The 26,230-nt window shown below is 40.5% G+C and overlaps 1 protein-coding gene across 3 annotated transcripts in view; it reads left to right on the forward strand.

The window, feature by feature from the left end:
* DYM (dymeclin) overlaps nt 1-26,230 on the forward strand; it is a 337,693-nt gene that overhangs the window by 274,023 nt on the left and 37,440 nt on the right. For all 3 annotated transcript variants that reach the window (XM_063453857.1, XM_063453858.1, XM_063453855.1), the window contains one exon: nt 1,051-1,164. In XM_063453857.1, coding sequence (XP_063309927.1) covers nt 1,051-1,164 — 114 coding nt within the window. The remainder of the gene's footprint in view (nt 1-1,050; nt 1,165-26,230) is intronic.

Raw genomic sequence — 26,230 nt, forward strand, 5'->3', positions numbered from 1 at the left:
TTATTTTTGTAGTACGTGTGTGCACATTCAAACCTATTTCATACCCAAAGCGCTTTCTCCTCATTCTGGGGCATGTTACAGTGAGAACGAGTCTGGGGTTCCAAAACATTTGTAATTTTTGTGTTCCTCAATAAATAAGTTTTGTAGCACCTGTGTGCACACTTACCTGAAGAGCCTATTCCCTTCCTTCTTTGCAAGGCTGAAACAGTCCAGAATGATTATCTTCATTAAATATGTGTCTTTGACAAACTTTACATATTGATAATGTTCTTTTTTTCAAGCAGAATGACCGTTGGCAATCGGCACAGATTGCAGTCAATCTTGACTGCAATCTTTTTTTTTGAGTAAAAAAAAAAAAAAAAAAAGCGTTGTTTAGATTTTTTCTAGCTTTTCAAGTTTTTGAGCAAATACAACATGAACCCATCTTCTTAAAGGAACACTTCAAGCACCATAACCACTGAAGTGAATGGAGTGGATACGGAGCCAGGAGTGCCCGTGGCTTCTTGCCTGGGGTCCTCTCCTGTAAGAGAGTCAGAGTCTCTGTTCACACACATCTATCCATTATATTATATGTGTGTGTGCATACAAATACATATAGGCTCGTATACATGTTACATCATGTTGGCAATGATATTTTGCCCTAATAGTTTAATAATGTGGATTTTATACTATGTCTATATTTAGGATTGAATCTCAGGTTGACTAGATAGGTATTATCAATGTTTAATATTTGTAATAATACCTATCTAGTCAACCATGAGTGAAGTATTTTAATTATGTAGCTCTGAAGCAGCCATGTTTCCAGATGCCATCAGACATTGTAAAACAGGTTTACACCTTTATTCATCAAGACACTGTGTCTAGTTATATGCTGTTTAGTACTGTGTGATTTCTGTTCGAGATTGTCAGACACGTTCCTGATTGGCGTTGGCTGCTTATTAAGAGGACATGACTTTGATGTACTTTGAATTTCAGGTCTGCTCCTGATGTAGAGTTTTGAAGCATTTGTTCGCACACACTCACTGGTATCAATCTCACTTTCTATTGTAGGTTATTAGCTTCTTCAGCTCACGTTTGGAGCAGGCTGGAGCCGATCTGTCAGTTGAACGAGTTCTGGAAGTCATCAAACAAGGAGCTGTGGCATTGCCTAAAGACAGGCTAAGAGTAAGTGCTGACAGCATAAAGCCCTCACTTCCAGTGCTGCTTGGAGCACCCCAATAGGGGTTATAGTCTCAAAATAGCAAGACAGCTCATTTTAAGCATGCTTTAATAACCAACAGAACAAGGCATACATGTGATTACATTCCTCTAATACTGAAAGGGTTTACATTGTACATGGGACCTAATCAGATCACTGAAAAAGGTAACAACATGGCACACCCATCCGCCTGGTCTATCAGTGATTCCCTGCAGTATTTGTTATATTAAAGTGTTACAGTGACCATGACATAAGTGTATCTGCTGTACAGGCAATAAATGTTTAATATGACACGGGAATTTAACATTTAACATAGCATACCGGTAGCATTTGACCTTGAATTGAAAGCGTTCCATTTACTATAAAATGCCTGACGTTCTACATTAGTGATTTTGGAGTCTCACTCCTTTCTTACGGAACTTTTTCATAAACTGGAAATGACATCACACTTTTATTCCCTTTCCTAACAAGGGTTAGATTTAACATGGCATGTCTGCACTGAAAGGTTTACTTGTAACATGGGTCTGCAAATCTTGTTCTTAAAATGAAAGGCGGATCTAGAACTGAAATGGTTACATTGAAACTAGCAGATCTGCAACCACTATAAATGGATTACATTTAGCATGGCAGGACTGCAACTCTTATTCTAGCAATGAATGTGACCTGGATCTGTAAACCTTGTTTTAGATCTGAAAGTATTACAATTAATGTGGCGGGGCTGTTACCCTTGTACTTGCATTGTGAAAGGTGACACTATATTTCTTTGTCAATTTATAACATTTGCAAGAATCGTGCAGCATTTTGCCAGTGATGGGGAATGAATCCTGGAATACACTGCAAGTTGCAAAGCACGTTTGATAACATTGCCGGCAGTCAGCTCTGATAGAGTAATATTTCTGAATTAATAGTGCATTGACGTAGATGGCCAGATAGCATCTTAGATTCCTGATCAGTAACAGCGACTGTACATATTCATGTCTGCAAGCAAGCTTGTACCAGCTTGTTTAATTGGTAACTCTTAAAGTGCCACTTTGGTATTTCTGGAACTAAGTCTATTCGAAGGCTGCACCTTTTATGGGCCTGACAATGCAACCAAAAAGACCATGTTACTTTGCCCTTCAAATGGTTAATACTTCATCACCAGAGAGGTTGTTAAAATTGTATATTACCCTTGTGACATTTGTGATACATATTATTTTAGAGCATAAAACTATGTTGTCATTTTTACCTTATATACAACACACGCTGCTTGACTAAATAGGCAAATACTGCCATTATTCGCTCAAATGGCTCTATTGACAAGTGAATTTCCAGTTTTAAGCCATAAAAGACATCCCATTGTACAGCGCTACAGAATCTGATGGCGATATATAAATAAAATAATAGCTGATAGGGAGAATTTTTCCAATCCAGTTCAGCTATTTTAGCTTAACATTGGTAATTCACTTTCAGTTTCATACACTTCATCATTTAGTGAAATCCTGTGTGTTAAATCGGTGAAGGAATGTAAAATGGTGAGGTAATGAAACTCATTTATGTCATTGATCTTTTCAATTAGAATACAAACAGAAGCAAACTTCTGGAATGAAAGGGAATCATGACATGTCAAGGGACAGTCACCCTATTTCTTCCTAGAAGAAATAGCAGTTTCTAAGCTATTGATCTTTAAGGTTTTCTAATTTTCCTTCAAGTTAGACAGTCCCTTCAATATAACATTTAAAGCAGCCTAACTGTGAACACATTGTTCTAATGAACATTGATTCTCATACTTTCCTAAATTCTGAGATGTTTTTTCTTAAATAAAGCTTTGTAGAACTTTGCCCATGTGTTAGTTAATGTAGGATCTTTCCCAAAAACTAGCCTACTCTTATTATGTAAACACCTAATAACATTGCCTTTAAAGGGCAACTATCACTTGTGTGGTAATTATACAAACAACTGTACTTACTGTTTTGAGTCATCACTCATGTATATTTCTATGTTTTTCTACTCCATACGTGTCTGTCTGTTTCTCGTTTTACCTATGTGAGTAATTATGGGAAGCTTCCTATTGGGATTATTCATTAAATCGGGACATATTGGGAAAAGCCATTTTGACCTAGAATTTCAATTCCCCATCTCCTGAATAACTTCATTTGTCTCTTTCTAGATAACATTACATTGTCACCAACATTCTCTCTCATAAGGTCTTTCCTAGTGTTTACAGCCTTATGTGACACAGATCCCAAAGGCACTTACTCGAACCTGCCAGGAAATCTTAAGAAATGTCATGAAAATGTCTATATAGATTAATTGCCTGCAGTATCCTAACCCAACACATACTAATTGACTAAAATAACACAGATGGTATGCATTAATATTTTTTACAACATATTTTAAACTTTCTTTAACCCCTTAAGGACACATGACATGTGTGACATGTCATGATTCCCTTTTATTCCAGAAGCTTGGTCCTTAAGGGGTTAAAGGAAATCTGTCATGGAAAATGAGCTCTATGTTCGTAGTGATTATTATTAATTTTTTTTTAAAAATCTATATAATTCTGTAAGTGGTAGCAAAAAATCTAGCGCATGTATGGGTGATGAGTTACGGATACGAATTCTTAACGAATAGCGTTTTGGATTATGACTGCACTAATTGTCTTGCTCGCTTATCACAACACAGTTTGTAGTTCTTGAGCAACAGTACCCACAGCACTGCCACTGCATTAGCCTGCATGACCACAAAATGTAAATTCCATAATCTGAGCTGATAAAATACTAATAACTTGTCATGTCTATATGTGTAACCCTAGCAAGAAATGCCTGAAGAAAATGTATATTGCTTTAAGAGGCTCTGTCATCTCTATATCAAAAAAATGAGTATCAAATCTTCATGAAATACTCAAGTTGATGGTGTTGGAATGTCACTGAAATGCAAACCCTAAATTGTTCACAGGAACTGCACTCACTCCCAGCGGCCACAGGTGCTCTTTCTTGCTGCCTTGAAATGCCAACCCAGTCAAAAATATACCAAGACGAAGTAGGGACTACTTTTTCTCAGTTTTCTTCCTCTGCTTCACAGCTACCTTTTGTCAAGCTTAATATATCTTCCAGTCGCCACCAGTGATATTGTTTAAGGGACACTCCATACTAAAGATGACCCATTTGTGTACATTATAAAAAATGATTTATATAAAAAATAAGGTATTTAATTTTCTTCCATTCACATTCTTGGCACCATCTGCAGCTATATATATCTGCTTTCACCCAATCAAAAGGTTACCTTATGGAGCTCTAGCTGGTTTTAAAGTGTACAGAGAGGCTTATGGAACTTCCATGTTCTTCATCAAAGCTTAGAACCATAGAGGAACAGTGTGACTATGGCTTGTTTTCCTTTGTATCCCCAACTTTCACATTCTGCCCCCGTTTCTGTAACTACATTCTCTGTGACTCTAGTCTGTGCTGCTGGGATCTCTTTTATCCTACAAGTTATGGATTCTCATGGGCTGTAACCACAATAAGATGAAAAGCAAAATTAATTGCTTACTAATAAATTAATTTTAATTTGTAATTTTACAGTCCATGAGGTAACTCCAAGGTGTGTTATCACAAGAAAGTACTGGTGCTTGATGGATCTGCGTCTTTGTTTGCTTAAACAGCTATATACAAAGTTTGCCATGAGTGGAGCAGGAAGAAGGAGGAGGTGGCCTTTGGAGGATCCGATAATACGGCAATAATGGATTATTGTGGTGCACAACCTTGCAGATAAAAATACATAGGTGTTTATTTACAAAACAGTGAATTGAAAACCAAATTTTAATTTAGGGCAGAATAGTTGCACATTGCAAACATAGTTACATAACTGAAAAGAGACTTGCGTCCATCAAGCTCAGCCTTCCTCACATATGTTTTTGCTGTTGATCCAAAAGAAGGCAAAAAAGCTAGTCTGAAGCGCTTCCAATTTTGCAACAAACTAGGAAAAAAATCCTTCTTGACCCCAGAATGGCAATCAGATATCTACTTGGATCAAGTAGGTATTACCCCACTAATTAGAAATTATATCCCTGTATGTTATGTTTTTGCAAGTATTTATCCAATTGGTGTTTAAACATTTGTATGGACTCTGATAAAACCGACGGTAAGGGTCAGGGGTGTTCGTGTATTTACGTAGCCGATTTTAGTTCCAAAGATTCTTTAGCATACACCGCTGACCGCGTTCGACTAAATTAAAATGGCCACCGCCACGTGTTCCTTTGTCGAATGACGGCCACTTCGACAACTTCGGCACTTCGGCTGCATCCGAAGTGCCATTTAAAAAGTGCCAAACCTTCCCCAACAGTATTTAAAGGGCCAGAATGAGTGACATACACTCTGGTATGGCCGAATACTGTTTTTAAAGGGCCCAATCTCCCAGGGCCATAGTCCAGAGGCAACAGGCGGGCAACCAGGCTCCTCCAATGCAATGTGGTGAGATTGGTCTCGTCACAGTCATATTGAAAAAAGAAAAAGAAAAAAAAAATCTCAAAATACATTGACTGTCTTCCCACCTCTTCCATTCTAAAACACATATTTCATATAAGTTGTTAAGTGACCACAACTTGTTCACTGGATAAAAGCCTTCTCTTCAGCTGCTAAAGAATTAATGTTGGGGACTGTACTACCAGGTAACAAGGACAGACTTGCCTGTTGCCTGTTTCTCGCAGACCCCCACTCCTCTTCTCTTGGGGAGTAATCTGCAATAGGGAGGATTAGGAGCTAGAGTGATGTAGGGCAGAGGCCTGTCTGGCGTGATCCACGTCAGCTTGGGGATTCTGAAGAGCAGCAAGCCAAGAGATAACTGCTCTCTCTGTAATACCGGAGAAGGCCGCTCTGGACGCCAGTTATTAGCTGAAATCTGACATTTTTGGTTTTAAAGTATAAACATCCTTGACAGGCTCTTTCTTTCCTCATAATTTTCCACCAATCTTGCATTAAAGTAAAAAAAAAAAAAAAAAATTCTTGCAAATACTATATAGGGGTTAATTGTGATGTTTTTAGTTTCATTGCCAACAACCAAATTGATGATTTAAAAGAAAAGAAAAAAGTGTATGCATTGGGTGTGGTTGATTTAGGCCACATAAATATAAATGCATTAACCAAATGCCATTTATGTTGCTAGGTATTTATTTTATATACAACTAGCATGAGTGGTGTTTGGCTTGTCCCTGTTATCACAGCTGGCAGGAATAGGTCACATGTTGTACCATCTCATTTGTACACACCAGCAACATGGCAGCCATTTTATTCCTTATGGATCCATCAATTTGGTAGCTCCTTTTTAAGGAAAATATTATACTGAATCCATGAAGCCCCTCTAGTAGATATCAGAGTAACTGCCACCAGAGGTGGTCTTAGGCAGCCGTGTATAAACACTGTCTTTTCTCCGAAAAGTAAGTGTTTACACTTCAGAGTCTGCAGGCACTGGGCATATTCCCCAGGACCACTGCATTAAGTTGTAGTGGTTCTGATCACTATAGTGTGCCTTGATTGACCTCACATTTCTCTAGCTAGAAATGCGATGTTGAGCGATTCTAGCAATGAACCGTTCTACCCCTGTTGGAGTTCTCAGTGAGAGCTCTATAGTTATGATTGGCTATATGGGAAAATAGGTACACGTAAAGGAAACTAGACAGATACCCTGACTGGTGTTTAAAGAGACACTATAGTCACCAAAAAACTTAACTTAATGACACAGTTTTTGTGTATAGATCAAGCCCCTGCAGTCTCACTGCTCAATTCTCTGCCATTTAGGAGTTAAATTACTTTGTTTATACAGCAATAGTCACACCTCCCTGCATGTGACTTGCACAACCTTCCTAAACACTTCCTGAATGATAACTTAGATATTTTAGGATCATTTATAGCACCATCTGTTTAATCTAGAATTTCTTATCTCCTGCTCTTCGTATATCCTCCTAGACCCTGCATGAGCCTCCTGTGTATGCTTAAAGTTCAATTCATAGAGCAGGAGATAAAACAAAATTCTAAAGAAAGTTAAATTCTGATTAAAAATTAGACAATTTATTTCATGTAGGCTGTGTCAGTTACAGACAGAAACAAAAGTGATTTTAACTCCTAAATGGCAGAAAACTGAGCCCTGAGACTGCAAGTGCAGGATCTATACACCAAACCGTTTTAATAAGGCTAAATTTGTTTTGATGCCTGTAGTATCCCTTTAATAACTTTTGGCAATCTCTAATGGTCTCATAGTTGAAATGGAGGAACATTGTTTTTGTATTGATTTTATCGTTGATGGTATCCTTTACCTCCTTATGAGCGTCCTCCATCCACCAGGGTAGCACTGTTAAGACCTTCAGTGGGTATGGTGCTGAGGTCTTCTATTCCTTTCCCAATAGCTGAGTATAAGTGATTATAACTGCAGTTAGGGTGTAGAGGAATAGTGTAGATGAATGCAGCTTCCAAGACGATTCTCCCCAGCAAATGAAATATTCCCCAAGCATGAGCCTAGACTTCATGACGGGTGTAACAGGAATAATGTTTTATTGATGCCACACTGGCTTTTATGGAAATCCTCCTGCAAGAGGACCTCCCACAGTAAACAAAAGGAACAACCAATCATAGTACAGATTAACAGTAAAACACTCCCTCTCTCTGCCTGGGAGATTCTGAGATAAGTTAAGGAATAACCCAATTATCTCCAGGCAGAGAGCACACAATTTCCCCAAAACTTAGAACACCCCTTTATACACAAGGTATCCCCACAAATTATGTCCCCTGATAGCCCCGATCTGGGAGACCAACATATTCAACATATTTCACCTAGATCTGTTCAGGGGTTCTCAAAAAGTGTGAAAGTCTTAGTTTACCGACCGCACACGAGGCTCCTGCCCCAAACAGTTCCACGAATTCGGTGTGTGCGGTCGGTCAATTCAGAAAATGTCATAAAAACGAATAAAGACACGAATGGAGCCTCGTGGCTCATAGGAGCGATTGCTCCCCTTGTTCGCATGAAGCAAACTACCGAATGGCGCTCTCCTAGCTGTTCGGCAACAAAAGGAAGCATTCGTTCGTATGTTTCAGCGGTGGTTCGGGAAGTCGAGTGTCCGTTTTTAGTTCGACACTTGATGACCAAGTCATGTTGCCTCCTTTCGTGCAAACAATATGGCCGCCGTTTTTGATCCACGTGGCATTCGGCTCTACGAATGGTGGCCGCCCAGAGATCGCTTAATGGACGGTTCTCTTTTGAAGTTAATAAGCCAGGAGGGTGGTCGGTGTTCGGTAGTTTTAAACTACCGAACCAATAAATCCAAAATAAACGAAATATTGCAGAAATTCACAAATTAAGAAGAAAATGTTGAAAATAAGTGTATTTTCTTCACAAGCACCATTTTCCTTTATAAATGTTCTAGGAAGATGGACAGAGGAAGTTCACCCATCTTAAACTAATACTGCTCTTTCTTATTTCTATTCTTTCAGTTGTGTGCCATTTCATTCATTGCTTTTGTCTGTGGGAGTATGGGAAATTATTGTGCAGAAACACACACACACACACACACAAATATTTGTCTTTGCTCAAACATCCTTCTCTGACCATCTTCAGTTTGGATTCAGATATTGGTTCTATACTGCAGTGGCAGGTTTTTCTATTACTAACTTCTCTCTACAAATTCTCATGTGCTTTTAGCGGTGCCACTTGCAGGCTGCTTCTTGACGCCCTCTGATTCCTTTATCATACCGATCTAATCATGCATTCTCTAATACATTTATTATCCTCCATTCAAATCTCTGTTGACTTCCCAGATTAAGTACCTATACCTCTTCAGTTTGAAACTTGATAAAATAATTTACTTTAGGAAATCACCTCTAATTGGAAGGTGTTTGTATGGTTGCCACCTTGATGTGCACAAGAATGCCCTAATGCAGCACTAAATGTCCGATCTGTCCTTTTTTAATTATACAGGGGCACTTTTCTACAAGTTTTGGTTTGATTATTTCTATACACATGGTTATCATAAAGCAAGCAATGTGTTTTGTACCTAATTTCTAAGTTACTATTTTTAAAATAAAATGTATATGTTAATTATCTCCATACACTGGTTCAAAGTGTTGGGTACACCTATGGTATCAACAAAATGAGGTGAGTCAAATTTGACATGAGAATATCTTTTAATGTCTATATTTTCTCTTGATTTCACTAGCACAATATATTATTATTATTTATATAGCGCCATCAGATTCCATAGCACTGTACAATGGGTGGACTAACAGACATGTAATTGTAACCAGACAACTGGACGCACAGGAACAGAGGGGTTGAGGGCCCTGCTCAATTAGCTTACATTCTAGAGGGAGTGGGGTATAGTGACACAAAGGGTAAAAGTAGGGGTATGAAGTAGGTTGTTAGAAAAGTATTCACTGAGGGCTTAGTAGGTAATTTTGACAGGTGCAGGAGAGGACTCATGGGGGTGGGGGATAAAAACCTGCTAACATTTTAACTGATATGCTTTCTTAAAGAAGTGAGTTTTCAATGATTTTTTTTGAATGAGTGGAGACTGGGTGAAAGTCTTACGGAGAAGGGAAGGGAGTTCTCTTGAAGAGGTGCAGTCCTGGAGAAATCTTGGAGGCGAGCATTAGAGGTGGGAGTACAGACAGAGGATATACGGCAGAGCGTAGGGGCCTCGACGGGACATACTTGTGTATTAGGGAGGATAGGTAGGTTGGAGCAGCATTATGTAGGGACTTGTAAGCAAGCACTCAATTTTAAATTGAGCCCTATATCTAACTGGAAGCCAATGCAGGGACTGACAGAGCGGGGAGGCGTGGGAGGTGCGAGCAGACAGGAAAATGAGCCTCGCTACCGCATTCATTATAGATTGCAGCGGTGCAATCTGAGAAACACGTAAGACCACTGAGAAGGGGATTGCAGTAGTCACAACAGCATGGACCAGCACCTTAGCCGCATCTGGCGTTAAATAGGGGCGGATATGTGCTATGTTTTTGAGATGGAAGCAACAGGCTTTGGCGATTGATTGGACATGAGGGGTGAATGAGAGGTTGGAGTCAAGAACACCACCCCGGCAGCAAGCCTCCGAGGTAGAGGTGATGGTAGCGCCGTTGACTTGGATGGAGACAGACACTGGAGTGTTAACACTTGACGGAGGAAATACCAGAAGTTCTGTTTTGGACAGGTTGAGTTTAGGGAAGTGAGAAGCCATCCAGTTGGAAAAATTACAGAAAGGCAGTCAGAGACACGAGTCAAGATGGGCGGAGAGAGCTCAGGAGTGGACAGGTAGATTTGCGTATCATAGAAATGATAACGGAAGCCAAAGGAGCTGATGAGTTTACCGAGGGAGGCGGTATACATAGAGAACAGTAGGGGACCAAGGACAGAACCTTGGGGGATGCTGACAGAGAGTGGTTGGGGGGGGAGAGGCAGAGTCAGAGAAAATAAACAGTGAAAGAGCGCTGGGAGAGGTAGGAGGAGCGCCAGGAGAGAGCAGTACCCCGTAGACCAAAATTATGGAGAATGCAGAGAAGCTGTTGATGATCAACAGTGTCAAAGGCAGCAGAAAGATCAAGGAGAATTAGGATAGAGTAATGGCCGTGAGATTTAGCAGCAGTTAAATCGTTAAATCGTTTCCACAGAATGACTAGCGCGGAATCCAGACTGAAGGGGGTCAAGCAGTGAGTTGAATTCGAGAAAGTCAGTCAGTCTGGTGTACACAACTCTCTCGAGGATCTTGGAGGCAAATATATAGATTGATATACATGAAAGGGGTCCTTATAATCCACACACTTGTTGATGTCAAGCCCACTTTAATAAAGTATTTTCAGTGTCCCTGTAGTATGGTCATGTTACTAGTACTAGGCAAATCTAACAGAAACGCTAATTGAAGTTTTGCATGTTCGGAACCATGAGCTAAAGGAAAATGCTAATGTGTTTCTGACACCTCTGACTAAAACAAATCTCTGTATGATGTATAAACACAGCAACAGCACCAACACTGGAAAGTATGCACAAGCAACTTCTTGGGTTTCTGCTTTTCAAACTCTTTTCCCATGTAATATCAGATTCTGTGCTTGGAGCCACCAGCCGCCCGCCCAACACAAAGCTATAATCAGTTCTCCAAATGGAAACGGCACATCGTTAAAAATCCACATTCCAGATGGGGGGGGGGAGAAAGTGTGTGTCAGCATCCTTTCCGTATTAAGGGCACATTCTCTGTGCTGACACTCGCTCCGATTCTGTACAAATATATCTGTACAGGGAAAGCACTCGGTCCCTAGCTCCAAGGGCTGCATTTCAGTCTTTTCTCGCAAGATGGTACTGGAATTATATAGTAGTTAGAATGTATCACTGCCATGCAGGGACCTTGGGGATTTTTGCTTGAGATAATATAAGGAAACCCTGCAAATCTAGAGAGAGGACATGTTTTTGTTTGTGTGTTTCGTTGAGTGCTAGAGTAAAGTGATATTCTATGAGTATTCCACTTTTACTCGGTTAGAGGCAAGATCTGCTGACCCGAAGGTGGGAATTATTTCAGTGCAATGCCCTGCAGTCCTCTCCAGGAACTCGTATGGTTAACTATGGAAGAAATTTCTCTTCTGAGAAGTTCTGAAAACAGCACTATGTGAATATTAGAATTAAACCCTGTGGTGCTTTGCTTGAAACGCAGCTGGATGTATATAGCAGGATTATTTAGCTGACTTTTGAAAGAGAAGGCAATTCTGTAGGGAAAACAAAACAAAAGTGTTTGCAGTTTAGTGTGAGAGGAACAAGCTATTTCTATATCGTTTTTTGTGTTTGAATTTTTTTTTTTCCATTTCCAGGAAATATCAACAGCATCACGATCTGCTACCACAATTACAGGTGAAACTTTTATAAGGTTTCCATTGAGTGATGCTGAAACACACTTTTTTTATATATATAAAGGAATGCCGGGAAGCAGTACTTTAAAACAAAGTCCTCAGATCCAGTTTCAAGTCTAGCAGTATGGAAAATAAGAGGATAAACACCCAAATATAGTGTTGTATTTAGGATGTAGTGATAATAAAATAAATTGAACTTACAATTTCTGGAGCTTAAAATCCGCCCCCAGGTTGTCGGTGCAGATGATGCGGCGTGATTCATTCCCAGTGTGGCCAGTGTTGCCTCTATTTCCGATGCCTCCATCACTCTGATCTCTGTGTTCTGATGCTGGATGAGTAGCGCTCGTGTTGGGCCCCAGAGGTATTTGATTCCCTTTGACGCCAATATGGATGTGAGGGGACGTAGAGTTCTTCGCCACTGTAGGGTCTGGCAGGAGAGGTCCGAGTAGAAGGTGATGTCCATCTCCTCGAACCGAAATGGGGGTTTGCCTCGCACTGCACCCATAACGGCTGCCTTGTCCTGGCCATTTTGAAATTTGACTAGTACGTCGCTGGTGTTGGAGGCTGTGGCTGAGGGAGGCTTGGGGAGCCGAAACATCCCATCTAATGTAATGCCTCTGGCTTGTTTAGGGGAGAGAAGGGCTGTGAAGAGCCTGCGCAAGCAGTGTGGTAGTTCTGCCTGGGTGATGTTGTCCATGAGACCCCTGATTTTCAGGTGTTTCCACCTTCTTCTATCCTCCATAGCTGCTAGCTGGTGGCTTAGGGTGTTGTGAGCTGTGGTGAGGGTGCTGACCTGGGTCTGTAGCTCCAGTATGTGAGCTGCATGTGTTACAGTGGTCTGTTCGACTGCATTTAGGCGCCCATTGAATCCCTTAAGGTCCTCTCTAACCTGTGATATTTCAGACGACAGGCTTTGACGGAGGTCCGCCAGGAGGCCGGTAAGTATTTCTGTAGTGAGCGGTGCTGACCCTTTGGCTGCTGCCTGGGAAGGTTTTGGAGGCTGTATTCCCTGCTCCCCCAGTGTGTGAAGGGAGTAGTCGTCAGAGTCTTCGGAGAAATCATCCAGGTCCGCCGCCATGTCAGCTCTTCCTGCTCCCAGCGGCCCTCTCAGGAGATCGCCGATATCGGCGCAGAATCTGGGCCTCTCCGGCCGGGGTTTCTTAGTCTTCCTCCCCATCGTGTGTGGTACCGTCTGGTGCTTATTGGGGGGTATGCACCCCGTTTTTCAGCCTGTTTCAGACGCTTTTTTGCTCCGTTTACTCGGAGCTCCGGGAGATTGCGACCGTTACTGTTAGGCGCTAGCTCTTTTTTTTATTTATATAGCGCCATCAGATTCCGTAGCGCTGTACAATGTATGCACCTGGAGGGCACAATCTGCAATTATAGATATGCTGATGGTCCTGGTCCTGTGTTGAAAAATATCCATAAGCCAGTAGTCAGCGTTTGGCGGTCAGCTGTAAAGGGCGGAGTGTGATGGAGCGCCGTCACTGGGTACCATACCCACATGGGCCCTCAAAAAGCTACAGCCATACATTTATGGACAACAGTTTACTTTACTCACCGATCACAACCCATTTGTATGGCTTAACCGGGTCGCTGGAGACAATGCCAGGTTACTGAGCTAGGTCCTACAAACATACAACTTTTCCATTCATTATAGACCCGGTAAGCAAAATGGGAATGCCGACGGGTTATCACAACAGCCAGGACTGGAAAAGTGATCTGTGACTACTTCCTCGGACATCCCCAAGCCAGTCCGTTGGGATCAGACTGTGTATGCCGGCTTGTGGTTAGGGGGGAGCTGTGTGGCAGAACTACTACTCATTCGTATGTTTTTTCCCCTTATTCATATTTGGGCTTGATTAGAAGATTGTGCTTCTCCCATTCTAAATATGATAAAAAATGAGGCTTGAGTATTAATCTGTGGGTAGGTATTAATGTCTCTTTTGGATATGATATTGGAACACAGGGCTTGTCCATATCAAAGGACTCCTTATCTAGGAGGGAATCAGGACATATGGCAAGTGAGAGAGTTAGTTTTGCATGTTCAGAACCATGAAGCCAGACTTCCAGGCCACTTGTGTGTGACTTCTCACACCTTGCAGAGTGGCTTAGTTGGGGTCCCAGCTTAAAAGAGGAATTTGAAATGTGTCAGGATTACTAGTTGATCCAGCACGCAGAATTATATCACACCTAGGTCTAAAGGTAACGTCTTACCGTGCCTTAGAATGGCTGGACTTAACGTACCAGAGAATAGTGAAAATACTTACCGATGTCAAGGATACCAGAATTCAGGGAAGTCAAAACTAAGCCAAAGTCAAAAAACTGAATTAAACGATCAGGAACACTCTCTCGGATAACCAACTAAGGGAAACCAAGACAGGGCACTGAACAAAAGGTAATTTGGGTTTAAATACCCTCCTTAGTCTGTAATTGGCTGTCTCTGCCCTCTGACCTAAAAATGTGCGTACGCGTCTATGACGTGACGCCGCACGCACGTCGGCGCCATCTTTCATATGGCGCAGGTAAGTTCTCCATAAAAGTCCACTCCGCAGCGGCCGGCGTTCCTAAGAACGTCGCACCAGCTGTGGACCGGAACGGAGTGAGAGACCGGGTAGCTGCCTGCCGAGCCCCAGGTAAGTTGAAAACATCTCTGACGGCGTGGCTGCTATGTTTGAGTGCAGAGACGTCGGAGTCTGTGACAGATTGTAAGCTCTGACCTCCCATTCAATCAAATTAGTCCCTTTTGAAAATTTATTTTTGGGGTGTTTTAGAATATTGTAGGGATTGACCGATTATCGGTTTTGCCGATATTCCGATTTTTTTTGTAAGTATCGGTATCTGACGATAATCACCAGTAATAGCGATAATGAGGGGGGCCGGCGCGTCCATAAGGCGGCACAAGCGCACAGCGCTCCCTCCTGTCAGGCACTCTATGTAGCGTGGCCGAGCAGAGCAGTATGCATTGCGGTACAGGAACGTATGTTTCCTGTACCCTGCCAGACTGAAAGGAAGTGCTCTCTGAGAGAGCACTTCCTGTCAGTCCGGCCGGGTACAGGAGACTGAATCTCCTGTACCACGAGAGACAAGACAGGGGAAAGTTACACTTTGGGAGGGGGAGAGGAAAGAACACTATGGGACAGGGGATGGGTTGGGAGAAAAGAACACTATGGAATAGGGGAGGGGTTGGGAGGAAAGAACACTATGGGACAGGGGAGGGGGGCAGGAAAGAACACTATGGGACAGGGGAGGGGTTGGGAGGAAAGAACACTATGGAATAGGGGAGGGGTTGGGAGGAAAGAACACTATGGAATAGGGGAGGGGTTGGGAGGAAAGAACACTATGGGACAGGGGAGGGGTTGGGAGGAAAGAGCACTATGGGACAGGGGAGGGGTTGGGAGGAAAGAACACTATGGGACAGGGGAGGGGTTGGGAGGAAATAACACTATGGGACAGGGGAGGGGGGCAGGAAAGAACACTATGGGACAGGGGAGGGGGGCAGGAAAGAACACTATGGTACAGGGGAGGGGTTTGGAGCAAAGAACACTATGGAATAGGGGAGGGGGCAGGAAAGAACACTATGGGACAGGGGAGGGGTTGGGAGGAAAGAACACTATGGGACAGGGGAGGGGTTGGGAGGAAAGAACACTATGGGACAGGGGAGGGGTTGGGAGGAAAGAACACTAGGGTGGGAGAGAAGGGAGGGCACTAAGGTACAGGGAAGGTAAAAGGAACATTATGGTGGGGGGGGGCACAAAAGAATAAGAGAGAGGAACAGTAAGGGGAATGGGGGAATGGGGGGAGGGGGAGGGGGAGTTCCTACCTCACATATTTACACGCAAACACACTGCATCCACTACACACACACACAAATATTCTTCAAAACATCAAAAAAAATCTGACTGGCATGTTTATTTTGTGCATTTACCACTTAATAAAAAAAAAAAAAAGATTTGCAAAACAAATTATATTTTTTTCTCTCAAAATGGTTAATGTACAGAATATTGGTAAGCTATCGGCTATCAGCCTGAAAGTTTACAGATAATCAGTATCGGCTCTAAAAATTCAATATCGTTCGATCCCTAGAATATTTTCTATTTTTCTGTAGAGGATCCTGGGAGGAAAAACCCTGTATTATTGTATGGGAGACCCCATGTAGGGGTGTGTTCCAATAAACCTCAGTTAATTCCCAGGACTATGTTTCGTCTGGTTACTGGGGGTATGGGTATTTACTTGTGCTGATGGTTCCAGAGTGGCTGAAGGCAGGTATTACCAGTAGGGTTACCCGTGGTCCACTACAGGGTATTCACTGTCAGTGCGTTGTATCGTGCCAGTAATAGTGCCCCAGTGCATAAAGGGAAATAAAAACAAGAGATAGTGTTCTCTGTGATGCTAAAATAATAAAACGATAAGAGGAGGTATTTTTACAAAGGAAGAGAAAATGAGTTATTGCTCAATCCTAAACAGCATAGGTGGTATGTTCCCCACCAAGGAATATAAGGTGCAGGGTTCTCTAGAAAAAAAAAAGCATCAAGGATACAAACAGGAAGGTCCAAGATCTGATAAAAATGAGTTTTATTTGAAGACAAAATAATAGAACCAATATATAACATAAAACACTAGTTCAACACAAATGTGTTTCGCCCACAGAAAGGCATTTTCACTGCCTGCTGTTGTTAAACTGTAATTTCTTAATTTCTCTCGTGCCTTTTACTGGCCAATACATATATATATGGAAATGCCTAACAGTTCTTTGGTGAATTGTTAATTAACAGAATAGTACGTCTGTAAGTCATATGTTGAGGCCTGAAGAAAGGATATTTCACCTACAGCCGTGTAAGTTTTATTTGCCCACAATGGTTCCATTGGACATTTAAAATAAAATGAAAAAATAGAAAGTGATAATTGCTGGGAATTTAAACTGCCAGGGCTGTAGTATAAGGGCGGTTGACGTGTAGGGGGGTAGTGGTAGTAGTGTAGGAAAATGAAATTTGAAATGGTGTTTTTTTTTCCATTCAATTTGCAAAGTATCCTACAGTCTGTTCAGTCCTACACGAATCGTTGATACACCATTGCTTTAGCTCAAAGGTAGGTAACTTCCGGTGCTCCAGATGTTCTGGACTACATCTTCCCTGGTGTTTTTCATTGTATGCGATAATTCAGATAAATATGAGGGCTGTAACCTAGCATTAGCCAAAAAAGTATTCCTTGTTCTTGACCCATGATAGACAAAAATTAGAGATACACTAGGGCAATAAATATAATAGATATCATCAATGAGATGGATAGGTTCCTACACATATTATATCCTTCTAAATAGCTGTGTGTACAGTGCAGTGGCTGCCTGTGCTGAGACAGTTGTTTTACATTGTGGTGGTAGGGGGTGGGACATTTTTATAGATAAGGGGTCCTTCGTATGGGGTCAGCATGAAGGGAACACAGAAACCTCCTCTTGTAGCACAGTGTAATGAATGTAGGGCTCTAGCAACGTGTTCATTTTGACCACTGGTGTTGTTATATGTTAGCTGTTTTTTCTAAGTGATCAGAAGAACTGTGGAGTTTAGCTTTCAAGACGTTATAAAAACGCTTGCCACCAAACGGGTTTATAACTCTGCCTCATCAACCCTAGTGTGTTGTGTTTGGACTGCTAACAATTGGGTTACAGAGCCAGAAATGTATAACTAGTATTAAACTGGCAGTGCCACGTAGCAGGAAAAATCTAATAATTTCTTAATGTTTCTGCACAAATTATCTGCGTGACACGGTTCTTACAAAAACTGTCACCTTTTAACGTGTCTCTGATGGGGAAAAAGGATTAACTTATTTCTGTGAATTTACCAATGATTGTCCTACAAGCTTATACCTTTAATATAGCACAAGGAAAGGGAAACCGAAATCGCCAGTCTCCTTAAGATTTCGGTGACAAAGAATCACCAATTGGTTCATGTATCTAAAAAGCCGAGCCTTCTGGATTTTATTGATGTGTCTAGCATTCTATATCCCATGTACCTTTACAGGTTATTACATTGATCCACTACAAGTTCTGTAAAAATGTTTTTAAAATTACCCTTAAAGCGTTAATAATCTAACAAAATAAAAAATGGTTCAGTTGAATTTCAGAGAAAATATATATTGAAAATAAATGCATTAAGGACAGTAATTATTGAAGTTAATCACAATAAAAGTGATAAGCAATTGAACACACTGTGTTATCACACAATCCGTGTTTTCATTTACAGAATAATTAATAAATATCCTAAATTTAAAAAAACAAAAGGTGAAAGTACGCCTACAGTTAATGCTGTATGTACACAGAACAGGTGGATCCATCCATAATATTTGTGGTTTCCGATGTGAAGATGTCGCACTGCTCTGTCTTAATGTTGAGCTATCAAGCTCTCCATCTTATGTATAAACCATACTTTCCCTATGATAAGGGGTATTGAAGGGGCTGATGTTTTTAGAATTTAGAAAGCAGCATACAGGCTGCAAAATGCAAAATGCAATAAACTAGGCTTTGCCTCAATTTGACTCACCATAGTGGTGTAATTACCGGGCATGTCCACCAGAGATTATCGAAAGTTCCAAGATTTCCACAGCTAAATGGGCAATTTCTGGCCAGTCTTCATCTGTCAAGTCAAGATTTAAGTCCATTTACCATATTCATGTATGTATTAAAGGGACACTGTAGGCACTATTACCATTTCATCTAATTGAATTGGAGTTCCCTAGAACTCTCTCTCCATTCAGTGTTAAACCATTTTCAAGTGATTTAACACTAAATAAATCTCCCTGGTCACCCACTGCTCAGCCACTACTGGAGGTTTTGCTAATGCAAAAATTGCTCACTTCCTTATACCCATACCAATTTACTCCATCAATGGACACTATGATAGGATGAACGCAGTTAGCTGACACTCTAAGCCTATCACAAGTGCCAGTGTCAGATCAGGATAGTGTTTGTTCATTAGACCCAACAGAGGACTTATGGTTTAATGCTGAATAGAAGGGTGGCTGCAAGGGACTCGAAACACTATAACCACTTCAATGAGATGAAACAGTTATAGGAAGGAAATACCATTTACTTTAGGCAAAACCCTCTAAGAAGAATAAATATGTTGATGTAATGCATTGAATTATTTATACAGGGCTAACCTGGTTGAAGTGTACAATATATCTGTTAATGTCTACCTAAACATCAATGCTGTTGAAATCAAAATTGTATGTTTTATAATTCAATCTGATATATTTAGCAGAGAAAGTGAGTGACCCAGTTTGTGGTCCGTCCCCAAGAGCTATGCTGCGTATTGAATCATGCCTATTGTGGGAAGGGTCCTGTAATAGGGAGTGTGCTAGCTAGCTTATCACGTTGTCAGATAAGTTTGCCCATTTCAGGTTATGTTAGTCATGTGTTTGCTAATTTTAAAGGGACACTATAGGCACCAAAATAACCTGCTTAATAAATCAGGTTTCTTGTATAGATCATGCCCCTGCAGTCTCACTGCTCAATTATTTGCCATTTAGGAATTATTACACTTTGGTATGCAACACTAGTTACGCATCGCAGCATGTGATTTGCATCCCTGCAACCTTCTTAAACACTTCCTGTAAAGTGAAATCTAATGTTTACACTTCCTTTATAATTTATTATCTCCTAAAAAAAAAAAAATTGTCTCTTTAAAAAAAAAAAAAAAAAAAAATTGTCTAAAAATCTGTTTAGAGCTGCCTAAACAGAAAAAAATATATGTACACGGAAATAAGTAAAATACTGATTGCGTGTCTCTCCTTTCACTTTGGGGTGGCACTGTTTGCCATAGGAAATCTTCTTCTGCTCTGGAAAGAGAACACTTGAAAATGCTAGCACGCCATGGGAATTCACACCACCTATAATCTCTTGCAGTGCATTATTGGGGCTGAAGGTAGAAAGTTGGAGTATTTTGGCTACTATGGATGAATCGGTTATTGAGAATAAAGCGAGAGTTTTAATTTTCTGACCTTTGAATCTCTCCCAAGTCGTAGTAACTTTTCATCAGACTTTAACATTTTAATGCTTACGTCCACTTCAGGGAATGGAGAGGACAGAACAATACAAGTTTATTCTAATGTGACCAGATATATTCCATTAGCTCATGTAGAATATCTACTGTATCCACTGCTTGTTTCCTAAAGAATAAAAGGAGATTGGGGGCAGTCTTGCATACACCTTTGGCACCGCAAAGGTTAATGACCATGGCATTTCATGTATGTTGTCTTTGTGTGGCTGTGTGCTTCTGATTGTCATGTGTAGGCAGTGAACAGGAATAGAACAAAATGGAAAGCTTGTGCGGGCATGTCTGTATTAAAGCTAATGCCTATTATTTCTGTATAATGAGTGCAGCTATAAAATAGCGTCTGGTGTGCTGTTTATTTATAATATTGGGCACTACTTGGATAACTACAGTGTTTTATGAATAACTCCAAGAATCCAGGACATATAATACATGGACATAGCTTTTCAGAAACGGTTATTTAAGATTTTCCTCTCCTAGTTTAGGATCCATTTGTTTATGTAGACACATCCTGTGCTGATGATGCATCCTTTATCCCAAATGCATTGGTTTGCCGCTTATCCCCCCTACCCTGTGCTGACTTCTTCCAATGCAAAACACTATGTTGCCTTTCTCCTACCCCAGGACTGTTGGCTTACCTTCTTGTATTTTACTTATTAGTGGCATTTATAAAGTGTCAACATATTCTGCAGTGCTGAACAATGGGGAAAAAGACAGTACAATACAAACAGACTAATACAAAAGGTTAGTAAGGCCTTGCCCATGAACAGAGATCTTGCTATACAGGATATGTTGCAATATAGTCCGTGAGCTTACAATCTAAAGGTTAAAATGAATAGACGAGACGAGAAGTAGCAGAGGAAATTGGAAGTGATGGCAGAGAGAATGAATAGTATAATTGCAGTAACTGGTAACTTGTGAAGGAAATGAGAAGATGATTGACTGTGATGTCAAACAGCTGGAAGAGTATGCTATATAGTTAGAATGAACCAGTGTGGGCAGATAGTGCTTAGTAGAAATGAAGCGGCGTTGTTTCAGTTGGCTTGTGGAATTGGGCCTGAGAAATTGAGATGCACAGTTATTTGAAAAAAATTATAGCTAGGAGGGGCAAGCATACATTTCTTGTATACAATTTAAATGTTTGCTACAAAATATTACAGTGGTAAATCATAGGTAAAAAACTATAGCATTGTTATAGTAAATCATTAGTGCGGTAAGAAAGGTGAAATAAATCCAGTGGAGTATCTTCCAAATTTAGTTAATACCTTGTAGGGGTTCCAAGGTCCAAATGTATTTATAAAGGAAAAGGTGCAAATATCTCAACCAGATGCTGCATTTACAGACTCTTATCTTCTAAAATCAGAAGTGGTTATGGTGGTTGGAGTAACCCTTTCATTAAGTAGTTTTTCGTATAGTCCTGTCAAGTCACTTTGTTTATGCAGTGCTAGCCACACCTTCTCTAGATGTGACTCACATAGCCTCCATGTAAGAAATGGTTTAATTTTCAATCAGCACAGTGTGTTTACTGTAGAATTTCCTCTCAACTGTGCAGTTAATTGTACTTTAATTACACACTGTAGGCTGTTGTAGACTGTTATAAGAGCAGTAGATAAGTAATTCTAAATGAAACACACTGCAATAATTTTATTTATTTATTTATTTTTTAATTCTCTCGTTACATGAAGTGTCTAGAGAGGTTGGGTAAGTCTCAGCCAGGGGAGGTGTGGCTAGGGTTACATAAACAAAGTGATTTAACTCCTAAATGGCAGAGACTTGACAAAGAAACCAACGGACCTGAACAAACTACATATGGTTTACTACAGTGTCTGTGATCATTCAGCTGAAGAATTTTGTTCTATACTGTCCTTTCTTTTCCCAGTACAGTGGGGACCCCTTTGATACTGTGAATAATTTAATTAGTGTTTTTTTTTTTTTTTAAATTTATCCTTAATATTAATGATTTTACATTTGGGTCACTGAGAAATGTTCCACTTGAATAAGGCTTATGCCATGTACATCATTTGGTTCCCAGGCAAAAGATTAAGAACTAGAGCTATAGATCTTCTAAAAGGTGCACATGGCCGCATCATGCCTGGCTCACCATTGCATCAGATTAGCTTAGGTTTGGTTGGACCCATACTAACAATATAACTCACATGACCTGTAAAATTGTGTATCTCATGTGGGACCCAAGGTCTTACTGCTTTGACAGCTTGGACATGGTAAAATTTACCTTAACCACTCTTATCAGCATGTCTCGGCTATCTGGTATCAGAGATTAAAAACCACAACTAGAGAAAGGTAAAGCGATAATCTATGCTTATTCATTTTGTAGACTGTAACCAAATGCAAATTCAGGTATATTGCAATATTAGTAGATGTACATGAAATCCAAATCCATCATCTAAAGGTAATAAACAGCGCATGAAACCACAAATTATAATAAATCGGTTGCTTAATAGTCGCATAAATTTTTTTTTTAAATGCACTCTTTTACTGAGATTATCTACCCAGACCTGCGCATACACAAAGAGCTAACACAAAGCTATGAAAGGGTGAAATAGTGGTCTGGAGCTTCCCCAGCACAGTTCCTGACGATATTTAACCATACTTTCTAGTGAATACCTAAGTGGCAGGATACAGGTCTCATGGTGGCAGGATACAGGTCTCAAATCAGGACTTTCCCCATAGATTTGTGACAGTTGGGCGGAATGTCTGTTACAGATTTAAACATATAAACAATATAATAAAGGCATTCTTACCGGTTTCCCTTCCTTCATGGTACTAGAGTGAAAAATCCTTAATTAGAATTTATGTACAACACAGGGTACACCGTGTACAATATTTAACTACAAAATGTAATTATATTGTTTTTTGATAAAGAATGCTAACAAAACTTCATCATCTACACCCCTCATAAGGCTGGAATAGATTGTCTCCAGTTATATTTACATTCAACAGCAGTCAGAAATGTTTGCCTTGAACTACACTCAACTCGCACTCAATACGTAGACCTGTTACTGAACAAGGCGATAAGTAGTTCAATATGGCTTTAATGCACACTCCTACATAAAGCAGATTGGCTACCTGTAATGATGTATTATACAATTCCTAGGGCTTCTTTGTATGAAATTAGTGGGTGAATGTTCGGGAAACCTGAATCATAACAATTTGTAAAAATACAGACGCCTCTATGAAGCATCAGTGTTACGCAAACAGACTTTTATTGCAAAATATACCATTAAGGGAACAATGAGTTACAGACAAATGTTCAGCATGCCTAAAGAATTGTCCACAAAACTATTTTTCAAGGCAACATTTTACTGTGTCTGACATCATTCAAACTGGAAACTAAGCCCACTCTCTTAAGTGCACCCAATTTAGTTTGCTTTTTATTTTATTTCTTTTTTTTTTTTATCTAATTTGCAATTACTAAAGGGGTAGTTGGGTATATGTTCAGACTAATCGTCTTCTCACAGAGAAGAGAAGTCATAGGAGCTTTACAGAGATTTGAAGGATTGTGTTATTTAGCTATCTACAAAGTTGGCTTTGTCTTTTATTTTGAGATCGACAAGGGCCCTAAAATATAATAGTCATACAGGAGTTAAACCACAAGAAAATGTACCTGTAATGAGCCAAATGGTGGCATTGCCCCCAAAAAAGGACCTGTCCATTTCTATTCAGTTCAGTTAGAACAATCTCATAGTGGCAGAATGTCCTTAGTTTAGTTTGTACTGTTCAAGCACTTCTAATGGGAAACAGCAGGAGAGGAGTCCAAATTGAAGACTGATCTGCTGTATCCAGGATTCTTTGGAAGTATGGTCAAATGTGGCTCTTACACCTTTTGGCAAGTAATATCTAATATGGTCACATTCGTTACAAAATATTGCTACCAAAGAACAGGTTTTGACGGTGATCTATAAAACCTCCTGCATTACAATAAATGTTGGCAATTGAGGTAATGGTTGTCATGAGGAATAACCCCCACACGCAGATTCCAGGATAACCGTAACAGACTGGACTGTAATAGACGTATTATCTGTCCTTAAACTGGCCGGTTTTAAAAACATTCTGCATTTATGGCACATTCAGAGGTTCCCAATCGGCTCAAGGAGTGGGTGAGCATTGTTAGAGTAGGATTGATAAATTCTCTGTGTATCTCATGACATGAGGGGCGTAACTAGGAACCACAGGGCCATGGTGCAAGTAGCAAAGGAGGGGCCCTCCATGCTCCTCCCTAAGCAATACACCCAAGTGTGTTGTGTGTACTGGCTGTGAGTGATCATGCAGTAGTTTGCTGAGTGTAATACTTATTGGTTGAGTGCTGGCTGAGTGGGATTGTGTGTGAAAGCTTGCTGTGTGATATTTTTTGACAAGCTCTAAATTTAATATTTATGCTAGCATTTTTTATAGCTCATTGTATAAATCAAATTTAATACTAGTCTAATACACAGTCATTAATAATACATGTATATAAATATATATATATGTGTGTGTGTATATATATATATATATATATATATATATATATATATATATATACACATCCTAGTAGCTTGCACTCCAACAAGACTTTTGTAGTGCCCGGTGCTGGTTGTGGCAAAGGTAGAAATGGGTGTAGAAACAACAGGTACAGCGTAGCTCACTGAATAAATCTCCAGGTTTCCTGGTGGGCCAATCTGGCTCTGCCTGAGCCCCCTGTGACACATGGAACAGCCAGGGCCCGATCATGTGAGCCACCTTTGCAACCCCATGTGTCCCGCCACTGAATCGCATAATACACTGTGTGCAGAATTATTAGGCAAATGAGTATTTTGACCACATCATCCTCTTTATGCATGTTGTCTTACTCCAAGCTGTATAGGCTTGAAAGCCTACTACCAATTAAGCATATTAGGTGATGTGCATCTCTGTAATGAGAAGGGGTGTGGTCTAATGACATCAACACCCTATATCAGGTGTGCATAATTATTAGGCAACTTCCTTTCCTTTGGCAAAATGGGTCAAAAGAAGGACTTGACAGGCTCAGAAAAGTAAAAAATAGTGAGATATCTTGCAGAGGGATGCAGCACTCTTAAAATTGCAAAGCTTCTGAAGCGTGATCATCGAACAATCAAGCGTTTCATTCAAAATAGTCAACAGGGTCGCAAGAAGCGTGTGGAGAAACCAAGGCGCAAAATAACTGCCCATGAACTGAGAAAAGTCAAGCGTGCAGCTGCCAAGATGCCACTTGCCACCAGTTTGGACATATTTCAGAGCTGCAACATCACTGGAGTGCCCAAAAGCACAAGGTGTGCAATACTCAGAGACATGGCCAAGGTAAGAAAGGCTGAAAGACGACCACCACTGAACAAGACACACAAGCTGAAACGTCAAGACTGGGCCAAGAAATATCTCAAGACTGATTTTTCTAAGGTTTTATGGACTGATGAAATGAGAGTGAGTCTTGATGGGCCAGATGGATGGATTGGTAAAGGGCAGAGAGCTCCAGTCCGACTCAGACGCCAGCAAGGTGGAGGTGGAGTACTGGTTTGGGCTGGTATCATCAAAGATGAGCTTGTGGGGCCTTTTCGGGTTGAGGATGGAGTCAAGCTCAACTCCCAGTTTCTGGAAGACACCTTCTTCAAGCAGTGGTACAGGAAGAAGTCTGCATCCTTCAAGAAAAACATGATTTTCATGCAGGACAATGCTCCATCACACGCGTCCAAGTACTCCACAGCGTGGCTGGCAAGAAAGGGTATAAAAGAAGAAAATCTAATGACATGGCCTCCTTGTTCACCTGATCTGAACCCCATTGAGAACCTGTGGTCCATCATCAAATGTGAGATTTACAAGGAGGGAAAACAGTACACCTCTCTGAACAGTGTCTGGGAGGCTGTGGTTGCTGCTGCACGCAATGTTGATGGTGAACAGATCAAAACACTGACAGAATCCATGGATGGCAGGCTTTTGAGTGTCCTTGCAAAGAAAGGTGGCTATATTGGTCACTGATTTGTTTTTGTTATGTTTTTGAATGTAAGAAATGTATATTTGTGAATGTTGAGATGTTATATTGGTTTCACTGGTAAAAATAAATAATTGAAATGGGTATATATTTGTTTTTTGTTAAGTTGCCTAATAATTATGCACAGTAA

The sequence above is a fragment of the Pelobates fuscus genome, chromosome 5 (assembly GCF_036172605.1).
Source record: "Pelobates fuscus isolate aPelFus1 chromosome 5, aPelFus1.pri, whole genome shotgun sequence".
NCBI lineage: Eukaryota > Metazoa > Chordata > Amphibia > Anura > Pelobatidae > Pelobates > Pelobates fuscus.